This window comes from Heloderma suspectum, chromosome 2 (genome assembly GCF_057233095.1).
Source record: "Heloderma suspectum isolate Gila_16-S chromosome 2, 16-S_ref, whole genome shotgun sequence".
In the NCBI taxonomy this organism is placed as follows: Eukaryota; Metazoa; Chordata; class Lepidosauria; order Squamata; family Helodermatidae; genus Heloderma; species Heloderma suspectum.
Window position 1 is genome coordinate 300,791,532 of NC_139459.1, and position 20,927 is coordinate 300,812,458.

The 20,927-nt window shown below is 44.6% G+C and overlaps 1 protein-coding gene across 40 annotated transcripts in view; it reads left to right on the forward strand.

Annotated features, from left to right (window-relative positions):
* The first annotated feature begins 7,673 nt into the window (after positions 1–7,673).
* The window catches only part of SLMAP (sarcolemma associated protein), a 147,593-nt gene continuing 134,339 nt past the window's right edge, over positions 7,674–20,927 (forward strand). For 18 of the 40 annotated variants that reach the window (XM_084840078.1, XM_084840084.1, XM_084840081.1 and 15 more), the window contains exon 1: positions 8,652–9,423. In XM_084840078.1, the coding sequence (XP_084696204.1) occupies positions 9,226–9,423 (198 nt within the window). In that variant the 5' untranslated portion in view covers positions 8,652–9,225. Of the gene's footprint in view, positions 7,857–8,027; positions 9,424–20,927 lie in introns of those variants that run through there. The other 22 variants (XM_084840099.1, XM_084840089.1, XM_084840107.1 and 19 more) reach the window with 9 other exon arrangements.

Genomic DNA, 20,927 nt, shown 5'->3' on the forward strand with positions numbered 1-20,927 from the left:
GGAAAAGCAGCAAGAAGAGGAGCAAGATCAATGAAAGATAATGGAAGACTCAGATACAGGGAGAAGGAGGGGGAAAGGAAGCAGGTGAAAAGGGGAGTCGTCGTGATCCTGCATTTAAAACGGAAGCAGAAAGCCCTGTTTTAAATGCAGGATTTTAGGCTGGTATAGAGAGGCCCCCTGCCTGCTGCATCTCTGCATGAGTAACTGCTCCTCCAATCAGAAGACACATGAAGAAAGCCAAAAGGTGGGCTCTTCAGGGGGTAGGTAATACTGTTTCACACTCTAAAATTACATATTCGGAGTATAAGTTTGAGGTGTGCCTCCAGTTTTAATGCAGAACAACATGCCTCCATTATCAGAACTTCAATCTTGTATCGAAAACACTCAAGGAAGAATTTTTTTCTCTGCAACTTCCTCCCAAACTTGTTTAGCTCCACTAAGGTTACTGCAGTGTCCAAGCACAATTTATCTGGTCACAGAACAAATATTTAACACGATCCCCCTCCCATCACCTATCAAAGGCTAGAGGCAGCTTGTTGTTTCAGAGGGTCGGGGCAACACCCTCCTGCCTGTGCCAGACCCTCACATTCTGTCTGTCCTGTCTCCTGGGCCACCTCCCCAAGCCCACTTGCACACGAATCTCTCTCCTCCTCTAGCCACTCCAGTGTCTGTTCTTACTATTCTGGCAGTAAGCTATGCTGGCTGCTGTGCACATGCTCTGCATACATGGACATGCCTGCTCTCTCCTCTGTTGCCTATGCTCATGCATGCTCAATTTATTCTGAATGCATTCCAAGGAAGTTACTGCCCCCGACACTCTGCCAGTTTGCATTTAATTTCATTTCTTTCATATCTATATCACCCAATAGCCAAAGCTTTCTAGGCAATTCAACAAAAATTAAAACCCAACAACATAATAAAAACAAAATATAGCATCTTTAACATACAAAAATTTAAAACCATTTAAAACAGCTAACAATGCAATACAAGCCCCCAATCAAACAACTGACATTAAAAGCCCCATCGTACGCCACCAAATGCTTGGGAGTAAAGTCTTAACCTGGCACTGAAAAAAATGTCAGTGTTGGCACCAGGCGGGCCTCAGTGAGAACAGCATTTCATAATCGGGGCGGGCGGGGAGCTATCACTGAGAAGGCCCTCTCCCTTGTTGCAAACCTCCAAGCCTCTCTCGGAGGAGGGCCCCAAATGTTGATCGTAGTGTTACCAAAATGTTGTCCTGATTTGTTCCCCTGAGCCAATGAGGACACTGCTATGTAGATAATATTTTTCATTATTATTTTATTTTTAATAAAATATTTAATATTTTATTATTTTTTCTTATTATCTTTTTAACACCCACAGCCAGTAGTTGTCCTTTTTAAAAAATAATTTCTTCCCACAGTGGTCCTCTGGATCTCTGACTCTCCTTGAGACCAGAACATGGGAGAAAGGTCACTGAGCAGCCACTAGGCAGCATAATAGACTCTGAGCCTCCTTATTTTATAGTGAGTACAGTGTACACTTAGTGAACAAGAGTGGCTTGTGCTTGCACTTGGTTGGTTGGTTGGTTCTTCTGTCAGAGAGTTGACTGGAGAAGCCTGAAGGGGCGGCAGCCAGGAGCCAGGCAATAGTACATCGAGTCTGGACTTCAGGGAGACTGGAGGGAAGAGCAGCCAGAAGGTACGTTGCTTTGCTAGTTTAAGGGAGCAATCCTGTGGCCACTAGACACTGTCTGGAGGGCCATAGGATATGCTCTATTCCGGGAACCGACCTCGGAGCCCGCACTCCAAGGTCAGTTCCCGGAAATCTGACCTCCCCCCTTGTCCGTGCTGCCTCGCTGGCAGCGCAGAGAATTCCCATCCTCCACGCTTGGAAAATGAGCGCAGAATGACTGAAAAGGAGTGGGGCTGGGGGGCGTTCTGGGGCGGGGAGAGTGGAACTGCACGTATGACACATTTATTTTATTATTTTATTTAAAACATTTCTATCCCACTCTATATCGTTAAGATCTCAGGTGGCATACAGATAAAATCAATGTAAACGATATAAAACAGTATACAATTTAACACCTAAAAACATATTAAACTATTAAACAAGCTAAAACCAGTTAAAATATAAAACAATAAAACAGTTAAAACAATGTGCTAGGGAATGCATTTAGCCCTCAAAGGCTTTGGTAAAAAGCCATGTTTTTACTTGGCGCCGAAACGACACCAATGTCTGCGTCAATCGGGCCTCCAAGGGAGGGCATTCCACAACCGGGGTGCCACAGCAGAGAAGGCCCTCTCCCACATCCCGCCATAGTGTATGTCTCGTACTAGTGGTGCGCAGAGGAGGGTCCCTCCAACAGATCTCAGTTCTCAGGCAGGCATATATAGGGAGAGGCACTCCCTCAAATATTGAGGTCCCAAGCTGCTCAGGGCTTTAAATGTCATCACCAAACCCTTGAATTCTGACCAGAAGCGTATTGGCAGCCAGGGCAATTCCTTTAAAACCAGTGTTATATGGTTTTTATGAGGTGTTCCGGTCAGCAGTCTAGCTGCTGCATTTTGCACTAGCTGCAACTTTCAAGTTGTCTTCAAGGGCAGCCCCACGTAAAGTGCATTGCAGTAGTCTAATCGGGAAGTTACCAGCGCATGTACTACTGTGGCTAGGTTATCCCTGTCCAGGAAAGGCCGTGGCTGGCGGATCAGCCAAAGCTGGCCCCAAGTACTCCAGGCCACAGAGTCCACCTGGGGCTCCAGTGACAGGGATGGATCTAAGAGTACTCCCAAGCTAGGCACCTGCTCCTTCAGGGGGAGTGCAACCCCTTCCAGGACAGGTCGCTTACTCAATTCCCGGACTCGGGAACCACCAGTCCACGGAATTTCCGTCTTGTCAGGATTTAGCTTCAGTTCATTAGCCCTCATCCAGCCCATTATGGCCTCCAGGCACTGGTCCGGCACCTTCACCGCCTCAGCTGACTCTGATGACAAGGAGAAATAGAGCTGATTGTCATCAGCTTACTGGTGACACCCCACCCCAAAACTCCTAATGACGTCTTCCAGTGGCTTCATATAGATGTTGAACAGCATGGGGGATAGAACCCTGTGGCACCCCACAGCTTTAAAGCCATAAGGTGGAACAGGAATACCCCAATACCACTCTCTGGAATTGGCCCTGCAGGTAGGAGTAGAACCACTGTAACACAGTGCCCCCAACTCCCATCCTGCAGAGCCAATCCAGTAGGACACCATGATCAATGGTATCAAAAGCAGCTGAGAGATTCAGGCAGATCCAGGGCATTACTCCCCCTGTCTTTCACCCAGAGTAGGTCGCCAGTCAGAGCAACCAAGGCCGTTTCAGTGCCGTACCCTGGCCTGAACCCAGACTGAAATGGGTCCAGATAATCAGTTTCCTCCAAGAACGTCTGAAGCTGCCCAGCTACCACACACTCAAGCACCTTGTCCAAAAAGGGGATATGGGCAATGGGGTGATAGTTCTCACACACCTCGGGGTCCAGGGGGGCCTCTTCAGGCGATGGTGCACTACAGCCTCTTTCATCCTATGTCTCGTACGGCAGCTTCAATCCCCCCGTGACTCTCCTGCCTTGCTTTGGATAGGCGGTCGTCTCCGAGGTCAGAGGTGGCTGCCTATCTACTTAGGACTGTGCCCTATGTGTGTGTGTGTGTGTGTGTGTGTGTTGATGTGCAGGAATTGGTAAGTGTGTGGGAGCCCTTGCTATTTTAAAAAGATATGTAGATATAGATATATCTCCCCCATATTTTTCTACATTTTTCCTTCTTAATTTTTTCTTTTTTCCACTATTTGTTTCTATTTTTTTATTCTGCCATTCTGGGGGCACAGGAGTGATCATGAGGTATATGTGATGTGCCCCAGGACTCACCCATTTTTCCATTTTTCCCTATTTTTCCCATTTCCCTCATTTTTTTTTAAATTTGGCATTCTGTGATCATGGGGGTTCTGAGGTGTGTAGGGAGCCCCTCCCCTCACTAACTTTTTTTAAAAAAAATCCTACATTGAATTCTTTATCCTTTTAAAAATATTTTATTATTTTTATCCCATTCTCAATTTGCCTAGTCTGTGCAATGGATTGCTGCTGGACCAGAAAATTGTGCTACAGAGCAGTGGTTTTCTGTATTCCTGTGTAGATCTCCATGCCCCGGCTTTGCACACAGGATTTTTGTCTATTTATTGGTCTCAGTTTGCCTTTTCTGTACAACAGTTACTGCTGGGGCAGAAAAATGTAGGTTCAAAGGAGTGGGATTTTTTCTTTTTGGTATTTATTACACTGTTGTGGTTCACAACAATTAAACCCATAAAATACAACATGATAAAATACAATATAAAAGTTTAAAAATTAAAACTACAGTATAAAATAAAAATAATAACCAAATAAAACCTAGCAGCAGTGCAAAGAGTTAAAATACAGTAACAGATTTAAACTAACAGAAACTGAGACTAAAATGCCAGGAAAAACAAGTTCTTAACCTGGTGTCAAAAAAAAAGCACAACACAGATGCCAGGCAAGCCTCTCTGGGAAGCTCATTCCACAACCGGGATCCTCCAACAGAAAAGACCCTCTACTTAGTAGCCACTCACCTCACTTCCTTTGGCAGGGGCTCCTGGGGAAGGACCTCTAAAGATGTATTGTTCTGTGGATCTTCCCCTACTGTTGGCTCTCAAGTATTGTGATCTGTAGCTCCGCCTAATCCTGGCTCTGTCTACTGTTAGCTGCCCCAGCCTCCACTCTACCAGTTCCAGTGTGCACAAGCTGCTACTGCCAAATATCTTATTTGTTTGAAAAACTGGGAGGATTCGCTGCTGTCCATTAGTTCCTTTATGTGCCTTTGGTTAAGCTCCTTACATTCCTGGCTGCCTGATTTATATTTATAGCCAGACGTGGCAGTATGGCATGCACGTGTGTGTGTGTGTGTGTGTGTATGTGTGTGTATATATATATATATGTATGTATGTAAGTAATAATACATGTGCAGTGACAAATGTCCTATAGACACTGTCCTCTGTCCCTGGGATGTATACACAGTATACAGTTCTTCTATACACTTTGGAGACCAGAGCCCTAACTCATTTGCTCATGTATGTTCAGGGGTTTGTAAATCTAAATTAGAAGTACTTGGGCTCCTGCTGTCCCAAGGATCTCAATGTCCCTGATTATTCTGGTGCTTGTTTCCTTCTCCTGCTAGTACACCCTGATGGCTCCTCCAGTCTGTGCACAGGAAATGCCAGCAGGAACTAAAGAGCTCTGGGACTTGACATTCTTGAGCGAAAATGTTGCATAAGGAGACACACGTCTCCCTGTCTCAAACGACAAGTCCTGGAGTTTCCTGTCAAAGCACCTTTCTATTCTCTCTCCTAGAGGGAAGCCTGTGTCAGCAGCTCCCTATTCACAAAGTTGCTTGTTTGGTTCTAACATGGCTTCTGATTGATTCCACACAATCTGGACATCCAATACATATCCCATAAGGAAATAAGTATGCATGAGCGCTGTTGCACCCATAGCCTGCTTATAGGCTTCCCGTGGGTATCTGGTTGGCCATTGTGCAAACAGAATGCTGGACTAGATAGGCCTTTAGTTTGATCCACCATGGCTCTTTTTAACTCACTCAATGATTGACAATTTAGCTTAATTCCACCCCACCCCTATGGCAGTGGGCTTATAGTTCAGAAGAAGCTACTCTGGGCCTTGTTAAAGTATCTCCTTTCCTAACCCCCCATTCATGGCACCAGGATTGCTGTGTCATGTGTCTTCCGAACAGGCCATAGGATGGACTCTTATACCACTCCAGATAAGTTCTTACTTCTGCAGCAGGTCTGGCCTTCTCATGAGGTGAGATGAATCTCCCACATCAGGCAGTGGTGTGGAGAAGAGCAGCAAATTGCACCCCCTGCCAGGAGCTCCTCTCCACCTGCATTACAGCAGGTGCTCTAGAGATCCCCACTGGCATTTGCTGCAGAAGAAGTGGGGCTTGCAGGCCTCTCCAGAGCTGCCACCTGCCTGGACCACCCAATATAGTGCTGCTGGGTGGGCAGCAGCTCTGGAGAGCCCTGCATGCTCCATTATCCCACAGCAGGAGAACAGCTGGCAGGGCTTTCTGGAGCAGCCACCCACCCTCTGGCTCAGTTTGAGAATTTCAGATGCAGTAGCAATGTGGCAACAGTGACAAAGGGGGGGCATCAACAGGGGCGTATGTTCTCCCGCCTCAGGTGGTAGAAGAGCTTGCACTGGCACTATTTGACAAATGAATGCAATAGTATTACTTCTCCTGTCTTGAAAACAAACACTTCTGTTAATACAATCTAAAATCAGGTTAGCCCTTTGTTGACTCCGTTTCAGCTTCTTATTTTAGCCTGTTTGAAGCTGCAATCCTATACACGCTTACATGAGAGTAAGCCCCACTGAACTCAATGGAACTTACTTCTGAACAGACATGGATAAATTTTTATCATCTCATTTTGAAATTTGTGTTACTGTGTTTTTATTGGAACACTGTGATTTATTTGTTCACTGTTGAATACGGAGAATGGAAAGGCAGGATAATGTTTAAAAAAATAAATCTGCACGGTGTGTTTTTCAGTGGGGCCTACTCCTAAAGAAATCCTAGGCCATGGCCTGAAGGCACATGAGGCAGCCATCTTGCTGAAGCTAAGCAGGTCAGGGTCTGGTCAGTGTCTGGAGGGGAGACCACCTGGGAACTGCATGTAAGCCACCTTGAGTTCCATGACGGAAGAAAGGTGGGATATAAATGTAATAATAAATTTAAAAAATGAAATGTGCATAGAATTACAGTCTGATTCATGAAAGTGCTACTGTCTAGCCAGTTATCTCCCATCCTTGGTCATTTGTTTCTTCTATGTATGGGATTCCCTTTGGCCTTCCTAATTTGACTGTTGTTGACATGTACAAAGGTCTTCAGGTTTTTGAGATAATGCTAAATGTTTAGTCTAATCCCTGGCATATTTCCCCCTATCCCTTATCCCCTGAACAACTGAAAATGTATGGCCTGCTTCTTCATTCACCTTGAGGTTCCCAGAAGCGTAAAAACAGTAAAACTGCAAGCTCACGCACACATACATGGGAGTAAATCCCATGTAAGTACGCAAGACTTACTTACGAGTAAACATAGTTGAAGCGTAACCCTGTACATGCCTACTCAGAAGCAAGCCCAACGTCAGTGGAAATTAGTCCCAGGCGGGCGTGTGTAGGGCTGCAGCCTTAGGCTCGGGCTGCACTAGTTTACGTGAACTATACCTGTTCTGTGCATACTATTGCGGAGAAGTGACGACCTCAACTAAGGTTTGCCCATTGCGTGCTACGGAGCAGTCATGTTTCTTTAGTGCCGGTGTCTTCTAGCACTATTTTCGGCCCCTGCGTTAAGCGACAGGCCCGTTTCTTCGTCCTCCACTATTCAAGGTGGTGTCTGCTCCGCTCCCCTTCGCGCCCCCGAAAAGAAACCCGCATCTGCAGAACTGAAACCGCCTCCCGCCGCCGGGGATCCCTCTCCGCCACTCGAGGGACTCTTCCCTGCTCAGATACCCGGAAGCGGCGCTACCAGGCCGGACCAGGTTAAGGGCGGCAAATACGCTCCTGCCGGCGGCCAAAAACTTCGCTCCCCCCCTGTGCGCACGCGCCACCCCTGCGCGTCCCGGCTAGGCGCCTGCGCAGAAGCGGAGGGGCGGCCGTCAGCCTTCCTTTTGGTCAGGCCCATCGCGAGGCGGCTCCTCCCCCCATTCCCTTTCCCCCCCTCCCCGGCAGCGCGGTGGCGGCTGCTGCTGCTGCTACTACACCGGGTAGGTTTCCAGTCACTATGGCGGCTGTTGCTGCTGCTGGGAAGGTAAGAGTGGGTGGGAGGAGGAGGAGGAGGAGGAGAGCGCCGTCCCGTTTCGCTGCCCTTTTGCCCTGAGCGGCCCCGCTGAGCCGAGGAGCGCCGGGGCTGGCGAGAGGCGGTCGAGTCGGGGCCCCGCCTGAGCCCCGCAGGCTGACCGGGTTTGTTTTGATTTCACAGGTCGAGGGAAAGTTTTCTCTGTCGGCGGCCGCCTGAGAGGGAGGCACCGCTCGGAAGGCGCCTGGCCTCCAGGCCTCTCCCTCGGCGGGAACGGGGCTAAGCTTCGAGAAGCCCGCAAAAGGCGCCTCTCCTCAGGAGAGAGGAAGGAGGGCGCGGGATCCTCGTTCGCAGCCACCTGCAGAGTCACTGGGCGAACTGCGCCGACACAGCTTTCACCGGCCTTAGTCAGGCGACCCGCTCCCCTGCCTGCGGAGGCTTTGCGCCGATAACCTCCTCAGCCAGCGCCGCCGGGCAGCCTGTCTCCCCCCCCCCCACACGCCCTCCCGCATCAGCGATAAGTCACCTGCATTGCTTGAGACCATCACAACACTTCTGCTTCCATCCGCCGTCCCCACCTGGTCGATCAACCTGCTGTCAGTTTCCCCTCTGCTTGAGAAGACCACCTCATTCCATGGCTGGGATACGTTTCCAGGTCTATTGACCCTTAGGTTGATGGAGGATAAAATTCGCATTTCCTTAATTGTCAGATTCGTGATTCAGATGGCTCTTTGAATATTCTAGTCTGGGCCTGTGCTGTCTGGTGAGCGGGAGAGCCTGATCGTTAGTTGGGCAGCCTCCCATTCCGTACCGTGCATAGATCTAAAGAAGATGAACCGTGGACTTACCCCTGGATCAGTTAAATTGTTTATGTTACACAGTCTTCCTGGTCATTCTCCAGTTCTTGCTCCGGTCTTATCTTCTGTTTCCCACTCCCTGAATCTTCCATTGTTTCTCTCTATTGAGGAAAAATCTTGAGTAGTGTTTACGGAAGAGAACTGATTACATCCCAAACAAGTATTTGTGTGTGAGTCATCCACTTGGATTTGTAGCCATCCCCACCTTAATTTAACAAGTTCTGTTTCTCTTCTGTGTTGTCCGATGCTTGTTCATATTATTGAGAAAGATGGATTAAAGTGGAACTTCTTAGACTTGCTACAGGCCTCATTACAGGAAACAATGGGGCGTTTTTACTGGATTATTGCTGGCATTAGTTCACACACTGAAGGTATAAGTTGTTAGATCTCACCTGCAGGTAATGTTTGTCCTGCTTTAATGTGAAGTGCTGTGGGAATTTTGCTTATCAACTGTGGAGGGTGGCTTGGATCAAGAAGAGTTTCTCTTCTTTCCTGGTTGGTGTGGCACCACATATCTATCCTCAATGCCTTCAGCCTTGGCTATCTTCACTTGCCGCCCGAACTCCCACCCATTTCAAGAGCGTCATGTCTACTTGGATGAGCCTGTCAAAATTGGCCGCTCAGTGGCTCGATGTCGACCAGCTCAGAATAATGCTACCTTTGACTGTAAGGTCTTGTCAAGGAACCATGCACTTGTCTGGTTTGACCACAAGACAGGAAAGGTAAGTCATTTTACCTTCCCCAAGAGAAGTATCATGAGCTTCATGTTGTATTACTTTAATCAGTGTTTGGCTTTGCTAAGTCTTTGTAAATTGGAACTGACCTGCAGTTGTCCAGCAAAATAATAATGTGACTGCACTTGAAGCAAACAACATTCTTCGTTGCTGATGGTATCTTACCCAAGATGATGGATGATTAGAAACAATTTATCAGTTTATAGCACTTAATAGCAAAGCATGTTACAATAATTATTGCATTTATTCATCCAACATCCTTGTGAGATAAGTCATTCCCATTGTACTGCCACATAGTCAAAGCTGGGAAGTGGCTTGTGTGGGGATACTTACGTTAGCGCTGACATATTTGCCCCCAGTGCTACTTTGACAGGGTATTTTGTGATGTGTGGACAGCAGGTTCAGCTGTCAGTATGCCCCATCATAAGTACCAGTTTGCTGATTCAGCAAGTCTTTTGACTTTGAGTCTACACCTAAGGTGGAAACTGATTTCCACTTCCATTACCAAAGCTCTTGTTGGCCCACTGGATGATAATGGTTTGAAACTGGACATTGTTCCAGTTTTGTAAAAAATAATGTTACAACTTGTTCTTGCTTGTCATGCTAAGGAATGCAGTACTTTAGTGAAATAGCTTTGAGTATTGAGAAACCATAATAACATAAGTCTCAAACTGTTTATTGCAAACAAATGAATATTTTACTGGAAGTTATTCTATATAGTTACTATCCTGCCCCCAGAGTATAGTTAACTGGCTTTAAAGCAATATGTCTGTATTTGGTTTGTGTGGCTTATTTGGTATGCATACATTCTGGCAACAATATTTCAGCTTTGACAATAGACAGTTTAATTTTAAGCAGCTGACACGTAATTATGGATAGAGCTGTTCTAGCTGTTATGGTTTACCTTGGTACCCTATTGAACTCTGTAAAATGGGTTGGATCCAGACTAAGTTAGTAGCATCAAAATCAATCAATGTGAAAAGTTAGTCATGACTAACTTATGACTCATTGATTTTGATGAAACCTAGGTGCAGCTAACTTGGTCTGGATCCAACCTATTGTAAAGTGAGTTGTGCTTAGGTTCCATTGAAATTAATGGGTCACATTATTATTTTTTAAAAAAAATCAGACTGACACACCTCAGGGCAAAAAATAAGTAAAATACTTAATATTTTCACATGGATGTCATTGGGACCTAAGTGTGACTAATTTAGGCTGGATCCAATCCAATGTTTCTTGTATAATATCTGTTGGAATTAATGGATTAAATTTATTTTAAACATACACATTTTTTCACAAGTTGGTGCATATAGGTGAAATATGACATTGTAGCCTATACTGGGCCTTTCTAGTAAGGACAGCTTCTTGGAGGTGTGTAGTACCTGCTTTTGTCCAGTAGGGACTGAACTGCGACACTCCAACCAATTTTGCTTAAACCAGTCAAACTTTAAATTGTTTTCCTACAAATAAAACATTGATTTAAGTAGTAGTTTCCATAATTAACAAAAAGGAATATGCTTTTGATACACTCTCATATGTTTACTCTTCTTAAAACTATCACTTGTTTCTTTTGGTATATTGTAAGTATTTCTGGTTCTGGTGAAGACTACTAATTAATATATTAGCAAAACTAGCACCTGACTGCTTAATTGGCCCAGCATGGCATAGGCATGATGAGAATGTTTATTCTGTGGCTTACTGTATATTGTGCAATAACAAAACATGATGGGACAAGCTGAAAGGTGAATATCATAAGCTGTAACACAAATTTCATATGACATTAATGTAGAGTAACTCTTACATATTGAAAGGAATATTAACCATTCCAAAATGCAGAATCTGAGTTCCTTTCTCACAGCAGTGTAAAGTGCTGGTTCAGTTCTCAGCAGTCTCTCTAACACTGAAGACCATCTTTCTTGCTTGTAGAGTGGGCTGCAATAGCATTACAGTGCAATCTTATACATATCTTCTCAGAAGCAAGCCCCATTGAGTTCAATGGGACTTACTTCCAGGTGGGAATGTATAGGATTGTAGCCTAACATGTTCATTCAGCATTCTGAGTAGTACATGGTACAAGTCATGCTACTATTGTGCCTTCTGTCAGAATTTCTCCATGCTTTGTAAGAAAAATGACTGTTAATTATTGATTATTTTCTAAGTCATCTGCTAAGATGTATCAATGTGACAGGCCAGCTATATGGTAGCAGATATTTGAAACTACAATGGCTAGATTTTAGCTTTAGCAACACACATTTTTAAAGGGTTTTAAATTTGTTTTGGTATGTTTGTGTGTAGATATACCTTTGAACATGGGAAGTACTGGTGTGGGTTTATTATTGCTTAATAGGTATACAGGCTGAGTCTTGCAAATACTCAGGAAGCCCATTTACTTGTCTGAGTTGCTGCTTCTCACCCCACACTCCTGCAGATGCTGTCACTGCAAGTTACCCTTCTCTTGCTGGTTGTCCCAGGTGCCTGTCCTAGCCTGCACTGAGCATCAAGGAGAAAGCTGCACCTTCATTCTCCATGATGTTGGCCTGTTCAATGTAGTGCAACATTATGAAGCCCAGAGTTCTTTTACCCTTCCAGTTTAAGTGCCAGTTGCTCATAGAACAGTTGCCAGAATGTTGCCCTGTTTTAAAACAGAGCTGCTAGGTGGGAGGCAAGCTGTTAATTGACCTGGGATGTAGAGACAGTTAGGCAGGAAAGAGGGGGTTGAGAGCTGCTCAGTTTGAGCAAGAAGTTTGTGCGACACAGGAACCTACTGTAGCTTAATTTACTGCATCATGTCCAGTACCTGTGGGCGCCATTTTTGCATGGTTTCCATGGGTGCCCAGCTCGCCATGGTCTGTGTCATATGAACCCAGGGAGCAGGGGTTGTCTGGGGGTTAGACAACCCTCAACCCATAGCACAATGTGACAGTCCCCACGGGTAAATTAAGCCATGGTGGGCTGCTGTGCCATGCAAACCAGGTCATTGTCTGCAGTGTTCCACAACCATGTGGAACCCTATTGGCCTGCTTCTGTCACGTGATCCCTTCAGAGCTGGTAATTGCAGAACCATCCTCTGGTCAGCCAAAGTGGTGGCACTGAAAGTAGCAAAGGCTAAACCACGTGGCCTCTTCTTCTGAGAAGTCACCATGCTGGTGCAGAGTGTAAGGTGCCTGGGTTCTTTTGCCAGTATCCCCCAGTGCAAGATCCCTGGCACCTTAAATGAGCAGTGTGTGTGGCTCTTTACTGCTAATGTGGCAGTTGAATTGTTTATTAGAACCACATTGCTTAGAAAGAATTGTAAATTGCTTGGGATAAATGCCAAATTATAAAGTTTTTATAACTTTATAAAAGTTGTAGGCCCAACATACGAGGAATCTAGTCTTTGTTAAATTCAGAAAAGTTGTTTGTATTATAAAACCCATCCATGCAACTTGGGTTGTCTTATTCGTAGTTGGAATAAACAAATAGGAATACATGTGCTGTAAAAAAAAACAGGCAACTTTTGACTTCTAGATGTAAGCCTTTTGAAACATGACCAGGCAAATCTCATTCTGGTGGTTGGGAGTCTGTGGGTTGGTTTGCCCTCTCCTTGTCCCTGCCAGTCATTATGCCTGATGGGACTAGTGTGCGCTATGCTCTGTTGTGGAGCTGAGGTGTTGCAGGGGGAGGGAGATCCGGATACCTGCCTCTTGGTGACCCTTGCTATAACACCCATCAAATAATGAAGGAAGTCTGGAAAAGTCCAATATAGCTTGTATACCTATGCATAGTTTAGATGACCTGTAACCCACTGCTCATTACCATGATTGTAGTGATCTTGTAATGTCACTTATCAACTAATAAAACATGACATTGTGCGTGTCCCACCTAGAACACTTACATACACTATATCAGCACAGGGCCATCGCTCAGTTGTGTGTCAGTCTTATGTCAATGCTTGTGAAGGGTAAATCCATTTAATAGAAGGTCATCATATACATGAACATTTATAATTACACAATATTTAAAAGTTTAAGATGTCCTTTTGAGTGTTCAGTATTAAAGGAAAGAGCTAGTATGAAATGTAGTAAAAGTCATAAATAGCACAGGGGACGTTTATAGCCAATCAGTTAAAATATCAGGCAAACACACCTCATGGCAAAAGGTCAGTAGAATACGTAAATTTTTAGTCAGTATTTTCCCTTAGGGGAAGGGAGTGAACTGAAATAGCAAGAGTTTGATGTTAAGACAATTACTTGGGTTAACAAAGTTCAAAGGTTTGATAATATGAAGTGTTCCTCAAATGTTAGGCATTTTCCCCCTCTAGACATTGAACCTTCTCAGTTAGGAGGCAGAGTCTGGTTCATAATTTACAGAAGGAACACTCCAGTTGGAAGAACTAAATCTTTTTGCATAGTTTATGTTGTGAGGAGAGAATTGTGCCTGTAACAAATTTAAAATAAACTTCACTGTTTATTTTCAACAGTGGAATCCCTTCTCTTCCAGATTTTAAAATAAAATGATACCAGCAGTTAATAGCTTGAGAGATGTTACTGTCTACTGATCAGGATTTTCCTGCAGTGACACCAAATGTAACCACTGCTGCAGAGCTAATACTGTAACTGTTGGAGCTGATCCAGTACAGTCACACACCCTCAGTTCTGAACTAGGACCACTTCAGTACTTAATGAAATTTTATGAACACCTCAGTGTTTTCGATTTTAGTTTCAAATGGACAAAACCCATATTTTTCATTAACTTAATGATGACCCAGATACTTAAGATAGTATTTCAAGGCTATCATTTGCTAGTTTTTAAAACAGGGGTGCAGAACCTCTTTCAGCCAAGGGGCAAATTTCATTTTGGGGAAGCTTTCAGAGGCCACAGAGGTGGGCAGCGCTGAAGGCAAAAGGGGGTGAGGCCAAAATACCAAAAATATCAGTATACTGTAGCTTAAAGCTCTTGTTGGCAGTAACTCAGCCTTAGGAGAAGCATTTCAACCTTTTAGACTAAGGGAAAAACTGCACAAAAGCTGGAATAATTGGTGGCTGGTGAATGAGCCATCTGGGGACCCTGGGAAGGCCAGAAGTTTGCAACCGAGCTTTAAAATGACTAGTGAAAGCACAGTAATCCTAGTACTGATGTATTGCAGATGAGGTGCTCAACTTCAAACACTAACATTTAATATTTTTAATCATGAGAATAGGTCAAGATTTTGAATTATGATTGTAATTGATATATCAATAACCTGGGAAGGTAACTGAGGTGTGACTTAAAGATAAGTGAGACTTGCAACAAAGTTTTGCAGAGTGAGTGCTCCCATTCAGGATTCTAGCCTTCTGTGCCCTTTTCCAGGATATTCCATTACACTTCCATTCCCCCTCCTCTAGTTTTCATTTATTTCCTCCAGTAGACAGTCAGTATTCTGTTGCTGCTGAGAATGCTTAACCCTCCTTGGACTGTTTTGGGTTCATTTTTCATTTGCCCTCTTAGATTTTTTTTTTGGGGGGGGAGTACTTCTGCAACCCTTGGGGTTTCCCTGATCATGCTAATACCTTGCTCTTGTTTCTCAGTAGTTCTGTTGGCTACATAGCCACCAGCACCACACACCTAAGTTTGTTATAAGACGGAGTGATTGAGGACATCTATTGTTTTGAGTTAATTAAAGCCAGACAGACTTAGAAATGTCTAAAGTTTTAGTAAACAGTAACTGATAATAGCTATTGAAATTCACATATAATACGAGTTATAATTATTTAGGGATACGTTCAAGGAAGTGATAGCTGTTGAAGGTATTTGCCCATTGTGCAGCAAGGAAGCTGGACTCTACAAATAGACTTGTTGAATCTTTTAATAGTGTTTCTAACATTGCATTTTTATCTTGCTCAATTCTGCCAACTTCATATATTGTTTATGTAGTGTTTTTAGTATGCAGAGTGCTTTACAGTCTTTGCTGTTGCTAGTTTGAGCTAGCACCTTGTGAAGTGAGAGATCTGTTTTCAATCCATGTTTGGGGAGTTGAGTTTAATGGCACAGTGTCGGAATTGAATCAGTATAACGGACTTGAGGCCACCCAGTGAGTGAAATACAATTTGAATATAGATGTCCTGTTTCCGAGTCCAGCAATCTCTTGGACTAAGAGATGTTGAGATGTGCTTTGTGAAAGCAATTTGGTATGGAAAGGCTTAGGTTTGAAGAAAGAACAGACGTTTAAGGTTGCACAGCTTAAGGTAGTATTGATACTATTTTTAAACTGGCCGTATTTACTGCTCTCATAATACAACAGCTCAGGCACTCAACAAAACAAATTGGTAATGAAGTGTTGCCAAATGTCCTCATTCACATATGTACACTTGTACCTGACAAACCTGAAAATGGTGGGATCTTTTGCAGAGGTGTGATGTACACATGGTAGAGTCTGCAGATTAAAGTGGGGAAACTAGTTCACTAACAAAGATTCAGAGTGAACAACATATATTGTTTTACCATCTATTTTTACAGATTAGAAGAATTATTGATTAGTATACTAATCCTCTAGCACTGAAGCAGCAGCCTGTTCCTAATAACCCATGATAGAGCAAGAGAAGGCAGAGGCAGGGAGTTATGGTTTGCCAAATAAGGAGCAGGGAACGCAGTAGGGAAATGGTGGGGCATTCTTTGCTGGGCAAAGTACAACAAAAATAACTTGAGTTTCAGTGGCACAGAATGGGCCATGTGAGAGGCAGAGTTGATAGATTTAATCTATACTAGGAGAAAGAAGAATAAATAGAGTGGCTGTATTTACTTGTTTCAGATTAAGGTAAACAAAAAACTTTATCACTTGGATCACCATTACTTTGGAAAGTCACAGTGGGCACCTGCTATCCTGGTGTTGATCAGCCTTTGGGCCATTCAGTGGGTTAATCACCTGTGATCACAACACATTGTGGTCTTCAGTCCCATTCAAATCTGCCTGATATAGGCAATGATGGGGAGATCAACATCTGGCTAAGTTGTTATTAGGGACTCTGGAGGCTTGTACAAATGTGTATTGCAGTTCAAAAATAGAATTTGGAATGGAGAGCACTTCCTTGAATCCTAACTCACCCAAAGAACAAAACAATCAAGGAGAGTGGGAACGGAACTTAGGAAACAGAGACAGGGAAGGGAAGCTAGCTAAGTGTTGAGGTGTCTAGTCCAAGGCTTAATTAAAAACTAGCACCGGGGTGGGCAACCATTGCCTATCCTGGCTAGGGCTGATGGGAGTTGTAGGCCAAAACTTCTGGAGGCCCACAAATTGCTCACCTAGCACAAGAGCCTTGGTTCTAAGCTTGCCTACAGGAGGAATAAAGCACAGTTCTTAGCATCACCAACTCAAAGCCATCATGACACTTTCTCTCCAGGGACTCCTTCATATTTCAAGGTGCTTGCAGAAGGTCAATAGCCCCAGTGGTGTGGCTGCGTACCTGATAATGTGCTTATGTCCCCAATATAGGAGAGCCCTAAGGTGTCACAGGCAGGTAGTTTTAATCTGGGTGGCCATACTGAAATGGAAGTGATTTAAAGATCGTGATGGGTGCTTCATGGGGTGGGGTGGGGTGAGGGAAGCTCTATCTGGGCAGTGCAGTCTCTGCATATACAAGGCAGCAAGGTAGCACAAACAGAAGAGAAAAGCCCCCTTCCTCGAAATGTGGGTTTATCACCAGAGGAGAAGAGAGGGAGTGCTAGGAATGGCTCATGAAGAATGGCTCATGAGGAATGAGCAGCAGGCCAGGTGAACCTCAGGCAGGTCTTGGAGCTGTGTGACAGAGGGTTTGCTCACAGTTGAGTACCACAATCAAAACGTGCAAGCGTGGCTGGATCAAGAGGCAGTTGTAATGTTCAGGTTGGGAGCACAAAGGGGCAATGACTTGGATAGATTCAGCGTGAGCTTGAACAAAGGGTACAATAGTATGGCTTTGGGGATGAAAAGGAGCCTTCCTTTGGACATCTGGCTGCTTGAGTTAAGACTGGCTGACTTAGCATTGCAATAGCCATGTGTCAGAGAAACAGTTAGGTGGAGGTACTTAGAACAATGGGTATCACAAGGAATGCCTAGGTGGTGCTTTAATGTGTTGATCTATCTTGAGGTGAGGACACTTCATGAATGGCCCATGTTTCCTGCCAAGGCTTTAGACAGGCCAGTTTAAAGGCAACTTTCTGAGTTGCTTGACTGGGGTGATGACATGATAGGAAGGCATTTCTATTTATGCTGAGTTCCCAAAAGTTGCATATTGCAGAAGGGAAACTCCTCTTAATTCACTTAAGTAGAGAACATACAGGTCATGAAGTTCAATTACAATGGAGGTGGGTAGCCTTGCATAGGATTCTCTTGCTCCTAGATGGCATGAGATTCTTGCCCATACATCCTTCCCCAGAACAAAAGACATATTGGAGACATTAGTCAAGGTGCTTAGGGTAACATCAACACAAATAAAAAAGCAAACTATATGTGTATGCAATATGTATATATGTGTATTTTTGTTGTTGTTCAGTCGTTCAGTCGTGTCCGACTCTTCGTGACCCCATGGACCATAGCACGCCAGGCCTTCCTGTCCTGCGCTCTCTCCCGGAGCGTGCTCAAGTATATCTATATACAAACTATAAGCCATTGTGGCCAAGCTTCTCAATAGCAAAGGAACAACTTAAAAGTTTTTAACTACTGGTGCCCTTTGGAACAAGTTATTGAGGAGCAAAAGGAAACTGCAGATAGTGGCTGTGTGTGCAGTTGCCTTCATGTGAGGAAGGTGTTGGTGCACACGAGGTAGTCCTGAGATTTACAAAAGTACAAAAGAACTTTAGAAAAAAAACAAACCTAAGGGTGGGAGGAACCCTCAGAAACACCCCAATGAGGACTGAGTGTGCTCACTGCCAATGGGACTGACTCTTGAGAGGAAAAACTTGAAAACCAAGTTGGAGGGAGAATGGAGTGGCTGAAAAAAGAGGATGAAGGAAGAGACACAGTGACCAGGTTCAGATGACACTCTGCAGCTTGTCATGGCTTATTTAACCTGCAGGGTCAAGTTGGATATGCAATCTCCGCTCAGGGGTTGTAGTGTTGTATGAACAGACCATGGGTTATTCGAGGGTTGTCTAACTCTTACATAACCCACACTCGCTGGGTTTGTGCAGCATGCAACCCCCAAGTAAGGGTTGCATATTCAAAATGGCAGCTGCACGCACAGCAGCCTCAGCATAGGTTAAAGGTGGGCTGTCATGTCATGTGAATAGGCCCCTTAGATATGAAGGTCACTCACTCTCTTGCCAGCTGGTGCCCACCCATTGCTCACACTGGGCAACTTCCTGCCTGAGAAAGGAGAGCTTTGAAGATTATTCTCTCTCTCTCTCTCTCTCTCTCTCTCTCTCTAGACACAGATGCACATCATTTTGTTTGAGGGCCAGACCTGTTTCTTATATTTCTGATGTTCAAGCTTGAGTGCTAGTGCTTATGTAGCATTATCCATGTGCAACAGAGAGTGTCAGCAGACTTGAGGGAATTCCAGGATTTATGAAACTACTAAAGGATCTTTAGGGAAGATCTGTGCTAGTGCTGGGTCCCACTGGTGTAAAAACGATGAAAGTGCAGTGGCAGCATTGGGTACTGCCTTTTAGGAGGAAATAGAACTGTATTCTAATGAAATGCAAGGAGCCCTTAAAATGTAGAGCCCTTAAAAAAAAAACCTATATGATCTTGTTGGTTATTTGTTCGGGAAAGTTTGGTAGGGCTGAATCTACCCCACCCCCAGCCCCTTTTCTGTATTATTTATTTCTATAATTTATAAGTCTCCCCATAGCTGAAAGCTCTCAGAGGGACATACGATAAAAACCAAACAAAATCCACATGAAAACAGAAATGGCAGAATAAAACAATTGGTTAAAAAGCAGCAATAAATTAAAAGCAGCAAAGCTAAAAACAGGCATTGCAAGAACTACTAAAAATAACAAAGCTAAAACTACTTAAAACACTGCCTTGTAGCAGAAATAGAAGAATAAAAGGCCTAAGAGAATAAAAAAAAACTTTCGTTAGTGCCAAAAGGATAACAAGGTAACCGCCAGGAAGACGTTCCATACCTGGGGGGCTACTATTGAAAAGGCCCACTCCTGAGTAGCTACCTGCTATACCTCAGCATGTGAGGGCATTTGGAGCAGGGCCTCTGATGACTATCTCAGGGATCAGATAGGAATATATGGGAAAAGGCACTCGTTCAGATATTGTGGCCCCAAACTGAGATCGACCATGGTATCCTTCCGGATAGGTTGTCTGGGTTGGGAGTTGGAGGCACTGCACTACAGTGGTTCCGCTCCTACTTGGATGGCCGATTCCAGAAGGTGGTGCTGGGGGATTATTGCTCTGTGCCATGGCAATTGTGCCATGGGGTTCCACAGGGCTCTATTTTATCCCCCATGCTGTTTAACATCTACATGAAACCGCTGGGGGAGGTTATCCGGAGGGGTGGGCTGAGGTGCCATCAATATGCAGATGACACCCAGCTCTACCTCTCTTTTTCATCAAAACCAGGTGAGGCAGTGGCTGTTCTGAACCAGTGCCTGGGCATGGTAATGGACTGGATGAGGGCTAATAAACTGAAACTCAATCCAGACAAGACGGAGGTACTGTTAGTGGGTGGTTCGTCTGCCCGGCTAGGTGATATTCAACCTGTTCTGGAGGGGGTTGCACTCCCCCTAAAGGATCAGGTTTCGTAGTTTGGGGGTGCTCTTGGATCCAGAACTGTCACTTGAGGCACAGGTGAACTCAGTGGCACGGAGCACTTTTTATCAGCTTAGGCTGGTATACCAACTACGCCCTTATCTGGACAGAGATAGCCTAGCTACAGTTATCCATGCTCTGATAACTTCTCATCTGGATTACTGCAATGCATTATACATGGGGCTGCCTTTGAAAACGGTCCGGAAACTTCAGCTGGTCCAAAATAGGGCAGCAAGATTGTTAACAGGGACTGGCCTGCGAGCTCATATTACGCCAGTACTTTTCCAGCTGCACTGGCTGCCAGTCCATTTCCGGGCCCGATTCAAAGTGCTGGTGTTAACATTCAAAGCCCTTAACGGCTTGGGGCCAGGTTACCTGAAGGATCGCCTCCTCCCATATGTGCCTGCCCGGACCTTAAGATCATCATCAGCGGCCCTTCTCCGTGAGCCCCTGCCAAAGGAAGTGAGGCGGGTGGCTTTTTCTGTTGTGGCACCGCGGCTCTGGAATGAGCTCCCTAGTGAGGTTCGCCTGGAGCCTACATTGTACTCCTTTCGGCGCCAGGTGAAGACCTTTTTATTTTCCCAGGCATTTTAGCTTTCTAAATTTTTATCTTTGCTGTTTTAAATCTGTATTTTAAACTCCTGTACTGCTGCTAGGTTTTATTGTGGTTGTATTGTTCTATTGTGGTTTTAATGTTCTATATATTTTAAATTGTTTTATTGTGTATTGTTTGGTTTTAGTTTTTGTGAACCGCCCAGAGAGCTTCGGCTATTGGGCGGTATAGAAATGAAAT